Genomic DNA, 16,757 nt, shown 5'->3' on the forward strand with positions numbered 1-16,757 from the left:
GCACTGTTGTAACAGAAGGAAAGGGTTTGTGGTGCTTGAATTCCTTCTTACATATGAAAAACCTTGTGTCCCGAACGTTTCTGTTCTTCTTTGCCTGTGGTACAGCACCAGCATTGTTTCTTCCAGTGACAGCATGTTAACCTTAAGGGAATTTTGTTTTGCTTTGTGCTTTTCCAGTGATTTTCGAACTCTTGTCCTGAGGAGTCACTTGGGCTTATCCCCAAAAGAGAGGCCACCAAGTTTGTCAGACTTCTCAGTCTCTGATTACTCCTTTACTTATAGGTCCTGTTTGTTATCCCTTCTTATTACGATTTCAGTTGAAGGTTTCAGGCAAAATGTGTTATTGCTTGAATTTAAGGAAACAAAGATAAAGATTTATCTATTTGCTATAGGAGAAAATTAAAGATAATATAAAAATTCAGTGTTTATATTATGTACTGTTTGGTGCAATGAAGATCCCATGTTCAGTAATAGTGTATGTCTAATTGGCATTAACATATTCTAAATGTTGTGCTAAGAGTTTTGTGTGAGTTTTTGTAGCAGCCCTGCAAAATAAAATCACTATTTCTACTTTGTTTCACAGATGAGAAAATTGAGGCACTAAGAAATTCTATTTTTGCCTGCAGAGTTACATAGACAGTAAATAGCATTGCTCCTATCTGTCTCACTTAGTTTTTATTCATGTTCTTAATAATCACTATATAGAAAATTGCTTATAACAAGAGAGCAAAAAAGTATAGAACTCTGTGATACCAATTTTCAAGAAGAAAATATACAGCAGTGTACATAGTTAAGCTTGACAATGAAGGCTGCTAATATTTGTTGAAAATAATTAATATCATGCCACAACTTAACAGTATGGATAGGATATTTGAATTAATAATTTGAATTAAGAAAGTTTTTATAAATAAAAAGATGGATAATCAGAAGACCAGATGATTAACATCTTTAACCCTTCTCCAAAATGGCACGCACTGTATATATGCAAGCTTAAACTCAGACTGGTGACCATTCTTCAGTTTCTCATCTAATGCGGACATATATGAGATAATTCAAAAAGTTTATGAAAAATAGAATTAAAGGATACATTTATTTTTGGTGCATGAATATTTTGGTGATATAATAGAAGTACATCTAGAATTCTGTTAGTGAATACTGAAGTAATAATTTTCTAACTTCAAAAATCAATTTATCCAACTTGAAAGTAATGGATAGTAATTTCTAATACTCTGCTTATAAGTATTTTTTGGGGGTGCAGCATGTATATTGAAAACTAGGCACCATCTATATAAATATAGGCAGCATACACACATATATGCATGCACAAATAGGCATTATTGTCTAGAAATGAAGAGTTAAGAGTGATAAATAGGAGTGCTGCCAAATTTCAGGAAGGCTTGTTACTATTACCAATATTCAGCATCATCAAACCTAACAGTCGTCACAATGTGTGATCCTCTTTGACTTTCTTCCTGTGTGTGTCTTTGTAAATATGAACATGTGTATGTGAAGCTTCTCTTTAAATTTTTTTTTCTTTGAAGACATTTAATTTTCATTTGAAAGGCATAATTATAGAGGAGGGAGAGACAAAGAGAAAGGAGTGTGAGAAATCGTTTCATCTGCTGGCTTATTCCCCAAATGATGTCAACAGCTGGTGCTGATCTGAAGATGGGAAGCAGGGCTTTCTTCTGGCCCTTCCGTGTGAGTGGAGGGCCCAAGGACCTGAGCCATTCTCCACGGCTTCCCCAGGCCGTAAGAGAGCTGGACCAGAAGTGGAGCATCCAGGACTTGAGTCAGCTCCCGTAGGGGATGCTGCAGTTGAGCCTGCTACACCCCAGCGCTGGCCCTGTGCAGTTTCTCGCAGTTATCAGAGATCTTTACTGTTTTACTCTGTTCCTCTGGCAAGCCTGCTCTTTGCTTATTTATGTTCTTTCCCAGAAATTGGTCAATATCAACATTTAAAACTGGTTTATATGTTTCTATTCTTTTAACTTACCTCATTAAGAAGATATCAGATCCCATTTTCATCCCTGAGCGCATGAGCTGTTTTCCATGTGATTCTCCTAAACTTTCATCTTTACGTTCTGTTGCTGTAGTAACTTCAGGTTGTGAGCCTGGAGAGATTCTGCCTTCTCAGAGCATCATTCACATGGCTTTAGGAGAAATGCCTGGCCACTCTCATGTTTCCTTCATTATCTTGAGAACTAATGGCAAAGAAAAGCAAGAAGACAGAATTTGAGTTTGGAGCTAAATCCCTGTCAGTCTGTACCTGTTGAAATTTATAGTTCCTTTCAGCTTTCTATTTGAAGCTTCTGTCTGAAGTCTTGGCATTTTCCCCATCCTTCCATCCTTACTTTTATTTTCCTATTTGCTGGCATAAGTCTCACAGGAGATAAATAGAATAAAAACTTACATGTGCTTGCACCTCCCTCTCAGCCAGTCACATGTTCTAACTTCTCCCCTCCTTTCATTTTGTCAGTCAGCGTGTATTTAGGCAGGGCTGCTAGGGTGTGGAGAGCTGTGAGAGTAGGCCAATTCTGCTTTGTAGTTATCCAAGCTTGTCTTTCCAGTTTACAAATGGAAATCTAATCCCTGCTGGAACAAGAACTTCTTTAGTGTTAATTCTGTGTTAATGAGTTTGTTAAATTAGTCTTCACTGACAGGGAGAAGAGAGTGTTGTATTATGTGTAAGAGATTTCAGTGCTTAATCTATGCATAACTTCAAGGGTAGATGAGAAGGATGCTGTTAGCGCAGCCCAGGAGTGTCAGGTTGGACCAGTATTTGCCCTGAGCTGCTTTTCCAACAAAGGCAATCAAGCAGGTGCAAGGGTCATTTCCAACTCATTTTTAAAAAGATCTAGAGAGAGTTTGTTTACAGTTTAAAACTCCTTTCACTATTCATATTTTAAATAAGTTAATGACATATTTTCAAAGTTAGCCTTTGAATGGACTATCCTTTTAATTTATTGACTAATAATGAACTTTATGCTAAAGTCTTTAAAAAAGATTTTTAAAAATGTGTGACGTATAATCTTCTAAAGTGCAGAAGGTGTGTATGGACTGGGAGGGCTATGAAAATCATGATGAGATGATTCGAAATGTCACTAGTAATGGACTGCACCCCCTGACCAGGTAGCCTACATGCGTCCCAATAATTAGGCTATACTAACATTATTTAACCTCTCATGGTATGTAATGGAAAAAATTTTGCAGCTTACTACACAATAAGATAAAGACTAAAAACTATTGCTCAGGAGAAATGAAAGTGTACACACTAGAAAATCTCATAATATTTTTACCAAGGAGGTCAGTGAAAATAACCCTGTGTAATCTAACAGTCGGCCAGCAGCACCTGTAGGGAGAATGATGGGGTGGTCCATGGAGCACCTTGTAACAGATCCTGATACAGGATAGTGTGTGTAACACACTAAGCACTGTTCATCAAAGGGATAACATTGTGTGGCTCAGTCAGAGCCAAATACCCTGATTGTAGGCATCCAGTTCTCTGCTCATCTCACTTGATCAACAACGCATTTTGAGAAAATCTACAAAAGGATTCTGTGTTCCTGAGTCAGTTATCCTTAAAATACATTGAGCTTCTCAGATGAACTTGATTGCAAGTGCATGTTCGGATTAAGGCTTTAACAGAATGGAGAGTTTGCTCTTGGATTCACTTCTTTGGAAAATTGACGAGTCAGATAAGGTTACTGGCCTGGGGGATAGTCCAGCCTTACAGATGAACTGAAGATAGACGTTAATAAAACATCACTTAGTTCATTGCCTTGACTCTGTTTTTTACAGACATATCAACTGTGGCATAAAACCCCATACTCTATGTGTTATGTTCACAGTCAGGAAAATTCGTGTGTGTGTACACCAGATTCTTTATATAGAGAGATATCAAACACTAAATGCCCACCTATAGGAAAGCGCAAGGCATGCGTAAAACCACTGCATCTGGCCCTGAGCAGTGCACCCTCCCAGTTATCTCCAGAGGTAATCTACTTGCCAAATACACACTGAGAAAATAAATGCAGAAACTTGCTGAGCAAGACAGTCATTAATAGCCCAGTTCAAAATGGAGGACCAGGCTTATCGAAAGTCATACATTTGATTTCAGAATGATGATCTGCATCCCTTTCTTTTCTAGCAGGGACTAGTTAACAAAAACATTCCTTGTTAGTCATAACAAAATATTTTTTTAAAATAATAAACTAGTTCTATCAGACTTAAGTGAGCTACGTGAAGCAAGCAGTATGATATTATTAATAAGAAACATGTTTATCATGAGACTAGAAAATACCTTCAAGATGTTCCTGACAAGAAAATTTTAATCGTTCAAGAGCCTGTCTACTTTCTGGAGTCTTGTAAAACCGGGTGCTGGTTCTGAATAAGCTTCAGTCTGTTCACAAAGGTTTTACTAATTACAAATAGCTACTGAATGCAGGATTGATGGTATCATTGGAGGCCTATAAATGCAGTGACCTTTTCTACTAACAGTCAACCTGGAAATGCAGAGTTTGATACGTCCTAACATCGCACCTGGTGGCAATCAGTGTCAACAGGTGAGGGTACCAAGTTCAAAGGCAGAATGTAGTTGACCAGAGCAGTATGCTGGAAACCAGGACATTCCGCTCTGGCTGTGGCTCAGTGGTTTTCTATCAGTGATATCTTTTGAGCATTCTGTATCTCAGCTCCTCCATCTGTTAAACCCAGCTCCTAACAGCCCTGGTCTGTCTCACAAGAATGTTGCATGGACAAATTAAATAAGTGTAAAAGTGCCCTGGAGGTAAAGCCACTGTATGAATAAAAATTAGTGTGGGGTAGCCACTGAGACGTACATTGCAGAGGCTCAAATGGTTGTCTGTGCAGGCTTCATGATTCGATAAAGCTTCGTAATGGGTTCCTGTTAGGCACACCCAGCCCATCCTATCAGTTCGTGGCTGCATAGTATTTAATGAAAAACATCTCTTCATAAACAGCTGTTACTTTGATACACAGGTGCATTAAAACTCAGCTGTGTTTAAGGGAGGGAAGCTGTGTTTAAGGGGGAAGTTGCTGAACAATGGGTACAGAAGGTCCATTATGTCGTCTGAGTAAATTCCACAGGTGAAGAGTGCAACATTGTGCTGGTAGTGAACAGTACTGAACTTTATACTTTAAATCCAGTGAGAGAATAGATCTCGTATTCCATGTTCTTCCTGCAGTAATTTTTTTTTTTAAACTTCACATATTTTAATTAGATAAACCTTTTCCAAGTGGCTTCAAATTATCCCTTATGGTTAGTGTAGAATCTCTGTAGTCACTTTGGATAGTAAGAATATGATATGTGTATTAAAACTGAGAAGTAAGAATAAGATGATGTGTAAAAAAGAGAAATTGGAGTATTTTCTTGGGTAATAATTAGCATTTTTAAGACTGACATTAACAAACATATTTTTGTTTATTTTACAGAACATTAAATTATCATTTATTCTGCTTAAACTTGATGTTTTTCTAGTTACTTCATTTTGTCACAGTTAACATTATCAATCTTAATGATGACCTGAACAGATTGATTCAGTGTAGCTTCCTGAAACATATCAATAAACACCCTGAAGAAAGGAAAAGAGTCTTGAGAGGAGGTGATCTTTCATGAAGAAATCCCTTTGGTATATTTAGGCTCCCTGGGTTGAGTCTCTGTATAAATATGTTAGTGGGTTTATTTGTTTGTGGTTCTCCATCCACTGGTTCACTCCCCAAATGACCACAACAGAAGTGATATGCCAGGCCAAAGCCAGAAGCCAGGAACTCCATCTGAATCTCCTACATGGAGAGCAGGGACCAAGACACTTGAGCCACAGTCCATGCTCTCCCTGGCACATCAGTAGCAAACTTGGTCAGAACCAGGGGGCCCAGGATGCTCTATTTGCCATGTGGCTCTCACAGCTGCTACTTGACCCATTGTGCCACAAGGCTAACCCCTTACCAAGGAAATTTACAGCATGCTTGTGTTCAGTCCTTGATAAGGAAAGTAAATAAGTATTTAGTTCATTAGATATTGCACGAAAGAGGTCCTTTCTGGAAAAACTTTAGAAACTTTCATTCTTGAGCTAAGTTTCTCTCTTTTCTTCTGGCAGGGGCCCATTCCTGGTCGCACTGGGGAAATCCTGGCATCCTGAAGAATTTAACTGTGCTCACTGCAAAAATACCATGGCCTACATTGGATTTGTAGAGGAGAAAGGGGCCCTGTATTGTGAGCTATGCTATGAGAAATTCTTTGCTCCTGAATGTGTTCGATGCCAAAAGAAGATCCTTGGAGTAAGTATTGGAAACACTTTTTTTTTTTTTTTTTTTTTTGTAAAGCAAAACGGAATTTTCATTCTTCAGTCAGTGATTTTTACCTTTTATTTTCATCATGCTTTACTGGCCTCTCTGTTTTCATGACTGTTTATTATTATAAAACAAAACTAAACAGACCTGTGTGGAGGGATGTCAGACTCAAGGGTAAAGTGGTCTTTGGTTTTGTCTTACTGAATGTTGGCTTGTCTACTGAAAGTTTAGCCACTGTGAGGAAAAAAATAATCTACTGTGGGTGTGCTGCCTCACCCAGAGCCCGCTTGCTCAGAACTGCAGAGGTCGCTCCGGACCACACACATCAGGGCCCTCCAAGCTGACACTTGCACTGTTTTAAATTAAATTTCCAAGTTTTTATGAGAACAGTGTTTCTCCACTTGTCAGGGTTCAAGCACAGGACACTGATCTCATGAAATATATGAAACGTGAGCCTCATAAATGACATATTTTTCTTGAATGCATATAATGTTTAAAAATATAACCACAGTTTTATGAGTACACATGTGATAGAAAAATGATTTCAAACCGTATTTTTTTTTGCAGTGAGGGAGTAATTTAGTAATAATTTACACACTAAATAATGATGGATAAATTTCTTTCATGCTTTGGGTACCTGGTTTGCAATTAGAGAGTAAAGAATAAGCATCTGCTATAGGTGACCAGGAGCTGCAATCTGGTTTTAAGAGGAGCCAAGGTTGCAGGTCTTATACAAAAAGTTGAAAAATGTCTTTCTGAATTATAATTTATACTCCAAATATGAAAATGTGGGTCAAAATTGTGAATTTTACTTGTATTCATTGAGAAAGCCTCGTGTGAATGATTGAGCAGTATTAATTCCAGGGCACATCTTTACATGGGTCTGAAACTTGAAGGGCACTGAAACAGACTATCTGAAATAATCATAGAATCACTTGGGAGCAAGGAGTAGAGTGGTTCAGTCTGTGCTCTCCCAAATGGTGACAAAGAATTTTATTAGTAGAAAGTGTGGTGACACTGTTTTAGGATATGACTATTTTGTATGGATTCTGGAATAAAATATAACCAGTTAAGAGTCTTAGAAAAGTGCTGGAAAGTAGAAATCATAGTGGTTCAGAATGAGCCAGAACCCTCACATTGGATAGAGCCACTGTAGTATGTTTTCGTTGTTTAAGAAGGAATAGTAATATTCTGTCTCAAGGATGAAAAGAGAAGTGTAGCACATGGCGCGGTGGCCTAGTGGCTAAAGTCCTCGCCTTGAATGCGCCCAGATCCCAAATGGGTGCTGGTTCTAATCCCAGCAGCTCCACTTCCCATCCAGCTCCCTGCTTGTGGCCTGGGAAAGCAGTCAAGGACGGCCCAAAACTTTGGGACCCTGTACCTGCATGGCAGACCTGGAGGAAGTTCCTGGATCCTGGCTTTGGATCGGCACAGCACCAACCATTGTGCTCACTTGGGAAGTGAATCATTGGACAGAAGATCTATCTCTTTTGTCTTTCCTCCTCTTTGTATATCTGCCTTTCCAATAAAAATAAATAAATCTTAAAAATAAGAGAAGTGCATTCCAGAAGGCTTCAGAAATCATTTTGTTCAGTGTACCTTTGTTATAAATATTCACTTTGCATTTCTGCCAGTTCCTCCTCTCGCTAACTATTGCATTTGAATAAAAGATAAAAATAATAATGGCTAATAATTTCTTTTATGTCATTTTCTTCTACTTTGAAAAATGTTTATACAAGAAATACTTTGACTATAAATAATAATTACTGTTAAAGTTATAATTTATTTTATTTCAGTTTGTTCTATCAGTAATTTGCTTCCAAATTGTAATCATACTTTCTTTTTGAGATAATTATTTGGAAAATAAATTTGCATGATGCTGTTCCTCAAAAGTGGAACAGCTTCATCTCTTTCTCACTTCAAAGAAGTTGTAAAACCAATTCTACAAAACTTCTTTTCCTAATTAAAATATGGCTCAAATCTTTTAATACTTGATGTGTTTAACTGTAAAGCCACTGTTGACTAGAATTCATGGTTTCTGGCTAAAATTTTAGACGCACGTTTATTTAAGAACTCAGTGTAGTTGCAACTGATCTCTGAAACCTGAACTCATGTTAGACTGACTGGATTGTATTGGTTGCGTTACTGCTTCTGTAACACACCAGGAGTGTTTAAATAGTTCTCATTTAGATGATTTGTAATTCTCACCTTATATTTCTCCTGTTACTTAGAAGAGAAGTCCAAAGCAAAGATGAAACATGTGTCCACTTTTCCTTAAAATTTTAAAAACCAGGAGAGAGAGAGAGAGAAGACAGACATCTAACCCCATGCATGTCTGTGTTGCTTCAACTACAGTAATTTACTGGAATAACTGTTAGAATAAATATTTGTGTATTTATTACTATCTTTCTTTGCATCCAATTGCCTTTTCATAACAGGAAGTCATCAATGCTTTGAAACAAACTTGGCATGTTTCTTGTTTTGTCTGTGTGGCCTGTGGAAACCCAATTCGTAATAACGTTTTTCACTTGGAGGATGGTGAGCCCTACTGTGAGACTGGTAAGATCATGAAGCCATTGGTTTCTTGAGTTATGAATAAAGTTAAAACAAATGGTAGGGCAGATATTTTTGTTTTTGGAGGTCTTTCGAATCTTTCTAAACATGGGGATATTCTCTCTCCGTTATGAAAATTGGCACTTGAGGCATCACGTAGGAAAAATGTTTTGTTTTTAAACAATCTGCAATGATTTGCAAATTTAAATTTTACCAAATCATGTAACTGAAAGCCACTTCTTAAAATGCACTAATGAATTTGGGATGTTTTAAACTGTGGTATTAGTTTGCTGTTTATGGCAACTGCCTTGAAAACAAATTGGAAATCTTCTAAATCCTCTATCATTTTTTGTGAATAAAAGTGTAATCATGGCTTAGATTATTGCCTTGGTAAAGCTTTTTAAACAAATCAGATCCTAAAGACCTTTCTACTACTTTAATTTTATTGAACTCTGATGCTTCCGTTCCATTTCCAAAGTCTGTAAGTGAACTTTGATAAACTTATATATATTGCCCTTACTTAGCTATCCCTACCACATGTTCACTTTTAAAGCTTTTTAAAAAAAATTTTCAACTCGTAAGTGGCTACCACTACCTTTCCAATATTGAATTTGAAACCCCAAGTGTGATGCTGGAAGAAAGGAATATTTCAGAGTAGGCAAGCTAAAGGAGCAGTCTGCTTCTAATGTGGAACTAAGTCAACATCACCAAACCCTTCTTTGCCCACCTTGTAGTTGATTACTTTCACTGTCCTACAGGTTCTTTAATTGACATCAGCCTGAATCAATTCCAGATTGTCCACAAAGAAGCCTTAGACATCCCAGTAAAATACCCCATGGGCCATTGTAAAAGACTGGGCTGCAAGCTGCCTTGATTTAATTAGAATATTTCACATTTTGTTTTCCACTTAATTTTTCAGAAGAAAGATCTGATTTGGTTTGTTGGATTGCTTGTTTGGAAAGCTTTGCAAGACGTTTTAATTAAGTGGCAGATAGTACCATTCCAGCCAAGCATAAAACTATCTAACCTTAATACCATATTTAATATAGTCTAAGAAGTCATATTTTAAAAACTGAAAGAATTGCTTATAGAAAGTAAAAATGATATTTAGTACTTAAATGTTACTTCTAATTATTTTGGTCTGTTTGGTCTGTTCTTTCTTTAACTATTCTGATTATTTCTTAACACAGCCCTCCCTATCTCAATAAATGGTCTACTTTGAACTGTCCCAAAACCTACGAGCCATTTTGGACTCTGTTCCTTCTATTCTTCCTATATCCGCTGTGATTGGTAAATCCTGGCAGTTCTACCCCTGTTGTGTGTTACATTCATTTATTTCTGTATCTCTACTTGCTTCCCCCCTCTCCTAGATATTAATAATTGACAACTCAATGGTTTATGGCTTTCTCTTTACCCTGGAATGACATTTACAGACAACTACAGTAATAGATTTTAAAATATGAATCACATTATATGAAGCAGTATGGTAATTATTCTGCATTGTGACACCTTTTTGCCTCATGACACTTAGTACAGCCTGAAATCATTTATTATGGTTTATTCGCAAACTCAGTAAATGGTGACACCCTGTTTCCAGTAAGAATGTCCACTCCATGAGAGAGCAGCCATATCTCTTTGATCACTGTACCCCAACAGTTCTTAGAACAGGGCCTGGCACATGGTGGGACTCATCCATGTTGAACAGTTGTCAATGAGGAATATTGAAGATGGATGCTTGCTAAGAAAGATTGTGATCAAATTGAATATTACTGTCTGCTTACTGTAAACTCTAGTCCACATTAGCTAAACAAAGCCTACAGCCAAAAGGGGAACCAGAAGTCCACAGATTGCTAAGGGTAGCTGCATGAAAGAAAGGTGAAGATGGTAATACATTCTGATTTAGCCATAGAGAAACATCTTTTTATAACTTTTGTTTTCAGAAGAAAATCCTGTTAATATTGTATTACAGAAATTTGTGTCAAAGAAGTGGCATTCTGTGGCTAGGGATGTTCAAAATACAGTGATAAAAATGCAATGTAGCACATGAAGTTGTTGTTCAGCTAAAAACAGGCATAGCTGTTATTTATGGATGTTTCCCATAACTTAAAAATATATATTTGAAAGGCAAAGAGGCAGAAAAAACACTAATTCACTGGTTTGCTCTCTAAATGCCCGCAACAAGTAGAGCTGGGCCAGGCCAGTGCCAAGAGCTGGGAATGCAGACCTATGTTTCTCACGTGGGTGGCTGGCCCTTGCAGCATCATTGAGACCTTCCAGAGTGCACACCAGCTGGGACCGGGCACAGAGCCAGGACTCAAACCCAGCAGTCAAGTATGGGATGCAAAAAGTGGTGTCTTAACCACTGTGCCAGATGCTCATCTCTTTGTAACTTTTCCTTTTCCTTTTTGTCAAATTGAAATAAAATTGTGAAATGGACCAATGTCAGATACCTGTTCTTGATTTGTATTCATTAGTCTTATTTTGGTAGTCATTGGAATCCCTTTGAAACTTTTTTGGAATAATAATCCTGTCTCTTGATTACTTCTCAGGAAACAGTATTTTTGTTATCAGTTTCTTTGGGCATTTGAGTAGTTGTAATGTACACACACATAAAACCATAACTGTGATGAAGAATGTTAACTTGTATAAATCATGCTCACCAAGAAAAACCTGAACTACATTACTTGTGTTTATCAAGCCGAATAGGCCATCTCCTGAAAATGTACTAAAGATGAGTTTCTTCAACTTCTCCTTTCATCTAGTTTTGTTGCTGTTTTCTAGGCACTGTCATCCTAGAGCTACACTGTGTTTAAATCATGTCTCGCTCTCCCACCCAACAGATTATTATGCCCTCTTTGGCACCATCTGCCATGGATGTGAATTTCCCATAGAGGCTGGCGACATGTTCCTGGAAGCTCTGGGTTACACCTGGCATGATACTTGCTTTGTATGCTCAGTAAGTAAACTCATGCAGCACGGCCAGTGCTGGCCTGTGTACATAATGGATATAGCAACTCTTGTATCTTTTAGTCCTTCAGACCCAATGGGAAAACAATTTTACAGTGATGTTAAAGCTGTTTGTTGAAATTTCTGGCGCTTTTTGAAATTGCTTGGTATAAAATATCACTCCTGAGAGAAAATACTGTTTGACTGTAAGGAAAAGCTTGATATTTTTTAAAACAGTAAGAATTCTTTACCTTTTAAAAAAAATTACAGTGTTGTATTAGAGTTTCTCATAGTTTTTGGAAATGTTAGGTGTGTCTTAAGATAGAAATAAGTAATGATAAAATTCTACTAGGTTGATATATCAGCATAGACACTATATGTTGATTTATTTCTTTTGTTGTCAATAGTCCGTGAATACTCTTTTCTTTTTGAGACTAATAATAGGCATGTAATAAAATATTCATCCATTGTATTTAATACTTTAATCTTTGTGATTTATGGTTAATGGTAAGGATTCACAGATTAACATTAATTTAAGATATATTTTCTTTAATTTAGAAGATTATATCCAGCATGTTGAATTCTTTTTATTATATTAAATACATCTTAACAATTTTCAGTACTCACTGTTTGACGAGGGGAAGGAATATTAAGTGAAGTTCAGTGATTACCCCAAACACTGCCATTGAGCCCCGTTTTCTTCACCCGACTCATCTCAGGGACTTGTTGAAAAAGTCCCTGAAAAAGCAACAACTGGGTACAGATTGGCCTTCTTTTCCGGTTGAGCTGCTCATTAGTGGAAGTACCTGACAGGTGCTCTAGGCCTGTGCATTTGGGCACAGCCTGAAGTTGGGCATGTGATTGCTTGACATGACAGTTGAGCTGCATTTTCTCCTGCTCTCGTTGTCTACAACAGAAAGCTGATTTGGAGCATCGATTCAAATTTGAGGAAAGAAAATATAATGAGATCTCTTTATGTATTGGCTTTTTCATTAGGACTGTTTCTCTCCTAATAAAGAAAAGTAATGCTCAGTGGTTTAAACAAATTAAAGTATATTTTAGGAAAAAAGTCATTCATTGAATTTCAAAGATTTCTTGAAATGTCATAGTAATAGTGAAATGCCTAACAAAGCCAACCATATTACTTTGTCTTATCATCCATCGACTAGGAAAAAAATCATGTTCTCCTTCTCTGGCACACTTGATCAATTGATGTTATCTCCTAATCATTCTTTTTCAGGTGTGTTGTGAAAGTTTGGAAGGTCAGACATTTTTCTCCAAGAAGGACAAGCCACTTTGCAAGAAGCATGCTCATTCAGTGAATTTTTGAAAGTTCAAGGAAAGAGAAGAAATTTGAAGAGAGAGAGTTAAAATGAGCAATTACTTTTAAATTTGATGTTTATATGGAGTTTTGAAAAAAAAAAGTGGCCCTGAAGGGATAAATTCCAGCTCTAAAAACTAAGTCTGTGAGGAAATATTTGGCTTCATAAAGTAAAGAGACAGTTTGGCATTTAATATTACTTTTTCCTGTATTTTCTGCCCATAAAATAACCTTTATAAAAATCAATTTCCTGGTTGACTATTAAATTCATCTTAGAATAAATTAGTAAAGAATTAAACTTTAGAGTAAAAGCTCCAGCTTCTTGACTGAAATAATTATACTTTCTTTTCTTGTTGGATAGTTATAAGTAAATCTGCAAAAGGTAATAAAAATGCCTTAAACTTTATTAATAAGAGAATAATTTTTTTTAGTTTGTGTTTATTTCTAATACAGCAAATAGGAATTTAAACAGAGAGGACTTTTATCAGTAATGAATATCAGTTATTCTTAAAACCATGTGTACATTATTTTTTTTCTTACAGTCAGTCAATTCTGATAGGAAAAGGCCAGTGAGATTTTGGATCAAAATGTCATGCCAATAAGAAAGATTACAGATTACATGCTTCTTTCATTTCCTCTCCCCCACCCCCAAAGCTACGATATAGCTTCTGCATTAGAAAAATAAGAGATTGGTTTGGGGGTGTAATAAAATCTAGATTTTTTCTTCCTTCTCTTTATTTTCTCTAATAATTGAACCATTTCCAAATATGTTCACAAACTGCAAAATGTTTATTCACCAGGCTTTGGTAGTATAGGAAGGGACTGTGAGCGATTGCCCCAGTTGGCCTGTTCTGTGTTTTCTTCCTTTGGGACGAGGTTTATATGTGCGGCAACTACACAGAGATTGAGGCATGATTGTGGTGAAACTGTGGAGCCTGTTGATATTTTCCAAGTATGGAAGATTTGGCATTTGGTAGTTTCTCTCTTTTTGTTTCTAGAACGGATGAAAACCCACAGTCCCACGAAGTTATAATTTAAATTTGTTTGGAGCGAGGGGCTTTTAAAGTTGAGGCCCAGTCCCAAGTCCTTCCTGCCCCATCACTCAGTAGAGACTTCACTCCCATTGTGTGTATGTTTGTTAGAGAGGAGGTGTTAAACTGCAATATTTGTTTAACCTCCTTAAGAACTTTCAGGGCATTTGTGCTGAAAGCTATTAATTTATGGTCTAGCAGATTTATATTATATGCAGATAATAATTAACTGGGGATAAAAGAATCAGGAGGGGTGACACAAAGTGGCCGCCTGAATGCCTGTCCTCTAGTGACCCGCAGTCCCTCCTCAGCGCACTGAGCAGGGAGGCAGTCCCTTGTGAAAATAAAGTGCTGGATTTGACTTGGGCCTTGTATCTCCTCGTTGCTGAAATCATCAGTACAGGACTTGCTGGCTAATCTGCATCGCCATGTATCTTAATGTCTGTCATTTGCTTTCTGCATTACAAAGTTAAGTTAGTGATTTGTCTTGGTGTGGTAAGGTATTTTTGTTGTTGTTTCGTTGCACCTTTAATGATTATGTGCCAAGATAATATTTGACAAGTCAGTGGCATTTGGGTGCTCTGCTTCAAGATTTTTATTTGACCTGAATTTCATATAAAATTATATTAAGGATATCATTTTTAGTAGACTTATCTTCTTTTATATTATTCATGGAGCATTAAGTTGCATCTCTCCAAATTTTATAGCTGAAGGGGTACTGTTGCTTCCTGATTTATCGTTTTGTCTTTGTGCTTTGTCCATCTCTTCTGTGGCAGATTTTTATGTCTGTTCCTGGAGTAGTCAGTCCTGTGAAATGCATACTGACCATCACCCAGAAGAGCCTGTACTTTCCAGTGGGAATGCATATTTAATTCACCAACATTAATCTTTTAATAACTGGCAGAGCACTTTATTCTTCTGGTGAGCTCCGTGAATATTTATTTTTCTGATTATAAATATTCCATGTCAGTAGCATTTTTTTATTACTTCACTATAGAGTATTTACTTTTAGTTTCTCTAGATGTATATTTCAGAAAGCTATACTTGTACAAGATAGACTGAAATCTTAGTACATTACTTGGAAAACTCCCTTACTTGGACTTCCTGTTTTCTAGGTTTTGTTGATACGTTCAGATTTGTCATTTTGTCTACTTACATGGACTGAGTATTTCCTACTGGGGTAGCAACCTGAAGAATAATCCCCTGAGCTTACTCTAAGCATAGCATACATATTTCCTGTTGAGTAAAGCTACATTTGGAGTCTAAAACTAAAACCTAATCACTTGGGCAGATTCTTAAAATAGAAATAATGATTCAAGATCAGTAATAGTGCAGCATTTTTGTTTAAAATTGTCTGCAACACAAATGTACGCTTTCCAAGGGATGCTGTCACTTGGGAATAGTCCTTCCTTTCGCCTGGCGGAATGTGAATGTGGTGGTGGCTGGAGTTTTGCGGCACTTGAAGACAGGCCATTCGTCTGAATAGGAACAGACGCCCTTCCACATCCATGGGAAGGAAGCACAGCATGCTGATTTACAGTTCCCCCCTCACCCTCAATGGCTTAATGGTATTAGATTTGGATTATTAATTTGTCATTTGCCATACTTATTCACATTTGTGTTTTTTTTTTACCTTTTAAAGTTTATATATATGTCTCTTATTTTGCTCTGGATACATTTTTCTGATTAAATCATGTGAGGCTTATAACCAGTGTACCAAAACGTTGATGTTCATGAACTCAATAAATAAATGACTAAAATGATATAAACAAGCCTTCTGGGTTTTTCTTTTCAGGTAGCAAGTGGCTTCCACTTAGTTATCATGGCACAAAATCACATTCCAGATAGTGACAAGATAGGATAAAGCATAATAATTCTCAGAAGAATGTCTCTTTTCTGATAGTGGTCTACTAAGATATTCTACAAACAAAACATTTTAAAAGGCCGCCATATCTTATTTTATTTAAGAGAGGAGAGATCTCACCTCCTGGTTCACTCCCTACATGCCCCCTTTAGCTGCCCTGGAACTCGGACCAGGTCTGCCGCAGGGTTGGCAGGAGCTTGGCAGCTTGAGCCAATCCTGCTGCCTCCGAGGATCGCCACCAGCCAGAAGCTGCAGTTAGGAGCCAGAGCCGTGCAGCACAGCCATTGCGGGACTCCACATCTTAACTGCAGCTCACATGTCCATAGCATACTTTTATCCATATGTCATTGCATATATGTCCAATGTACACAATATTTTTGAAGTAATGGATAAATAAGTACCGTACCTCAAGAAGTATTTGCTGTTTAATTTATTGAAGTAACATATCAAGTATTATATCCTAGATTATAATTGGACTACATAAATCATCCCCTGCGTTTGCACATTTTGCATTAGTCAGGGTATGTTACAGGGTATGTTCATGCATAACTCATCCCAGTCTCATTAGCAAACTTCCATAACTAGGGGGCTCACCTCTTCCTTCTGTATTAGTTGGTTTGTGTAAGATTTTTTTTCCAGTGTATACAGCAGAATGTTTCTGTTGCAGGTTGTATATGGAGAATAAAGGAGAAATTCTGGTCTATTTGCTCACAGTATATTAAACTCCAGA

The 16,757-nt window shown here is 37.1% G+C and overlaps 1 protein-coding gene across 2 annotated transcripts in view; it reads left to right on the top strand.

Annotated features, from left to right (window-relative positions):
- PDLIM5 (PDZ and LIM domain 5) overlaps nt 1-15,923 on the top strand; it is a 177,668-nt gene extending 161,745 nt beyond the window's left edge. For both annotated transcript variants that reach the window (XM_040967188.1, XM_040967189.1), the window contains 4 exons: nt 6,120-6,300; nt 8,751-8,871; nt 11,706-11,821; nt 13,052-15,923. In XM_040967188.1, coding sequence (XP_040823122.1) covers nt 6,120-6,300; nt 8,751-8,871; nt 11,706-11,821; nt 13,052-13,141 — 508 coding nt within the window. In that variant the 3' untranslated portion in view covers nt 13,142-15,923. The remainder of the gene's footprint in view (nt 1-6,119; nt 6,301-8,750; nt 8,872-11,705; nt 11,822-13,051) is intronic.
- Nucleotides 15,924-16,757: the final 834 nt, after the last annotated feature.

Source organism: Ochotona curzoniae, unplaced genomic scaffold (assembly GCF_017591425.1).
Source record: "Ochotona curzoniae isolate NIBS_2020 unplaced genomic scaffold, NIBS_Ocur_1.0 scaffold_4506, whole genome shotgun sequence".
NCBI lineage: Eukaryota > Metazoa > Chordata > Mammalia > Lagomorpha > Ochotonidae > Ochotona > Ochotona curzoniae.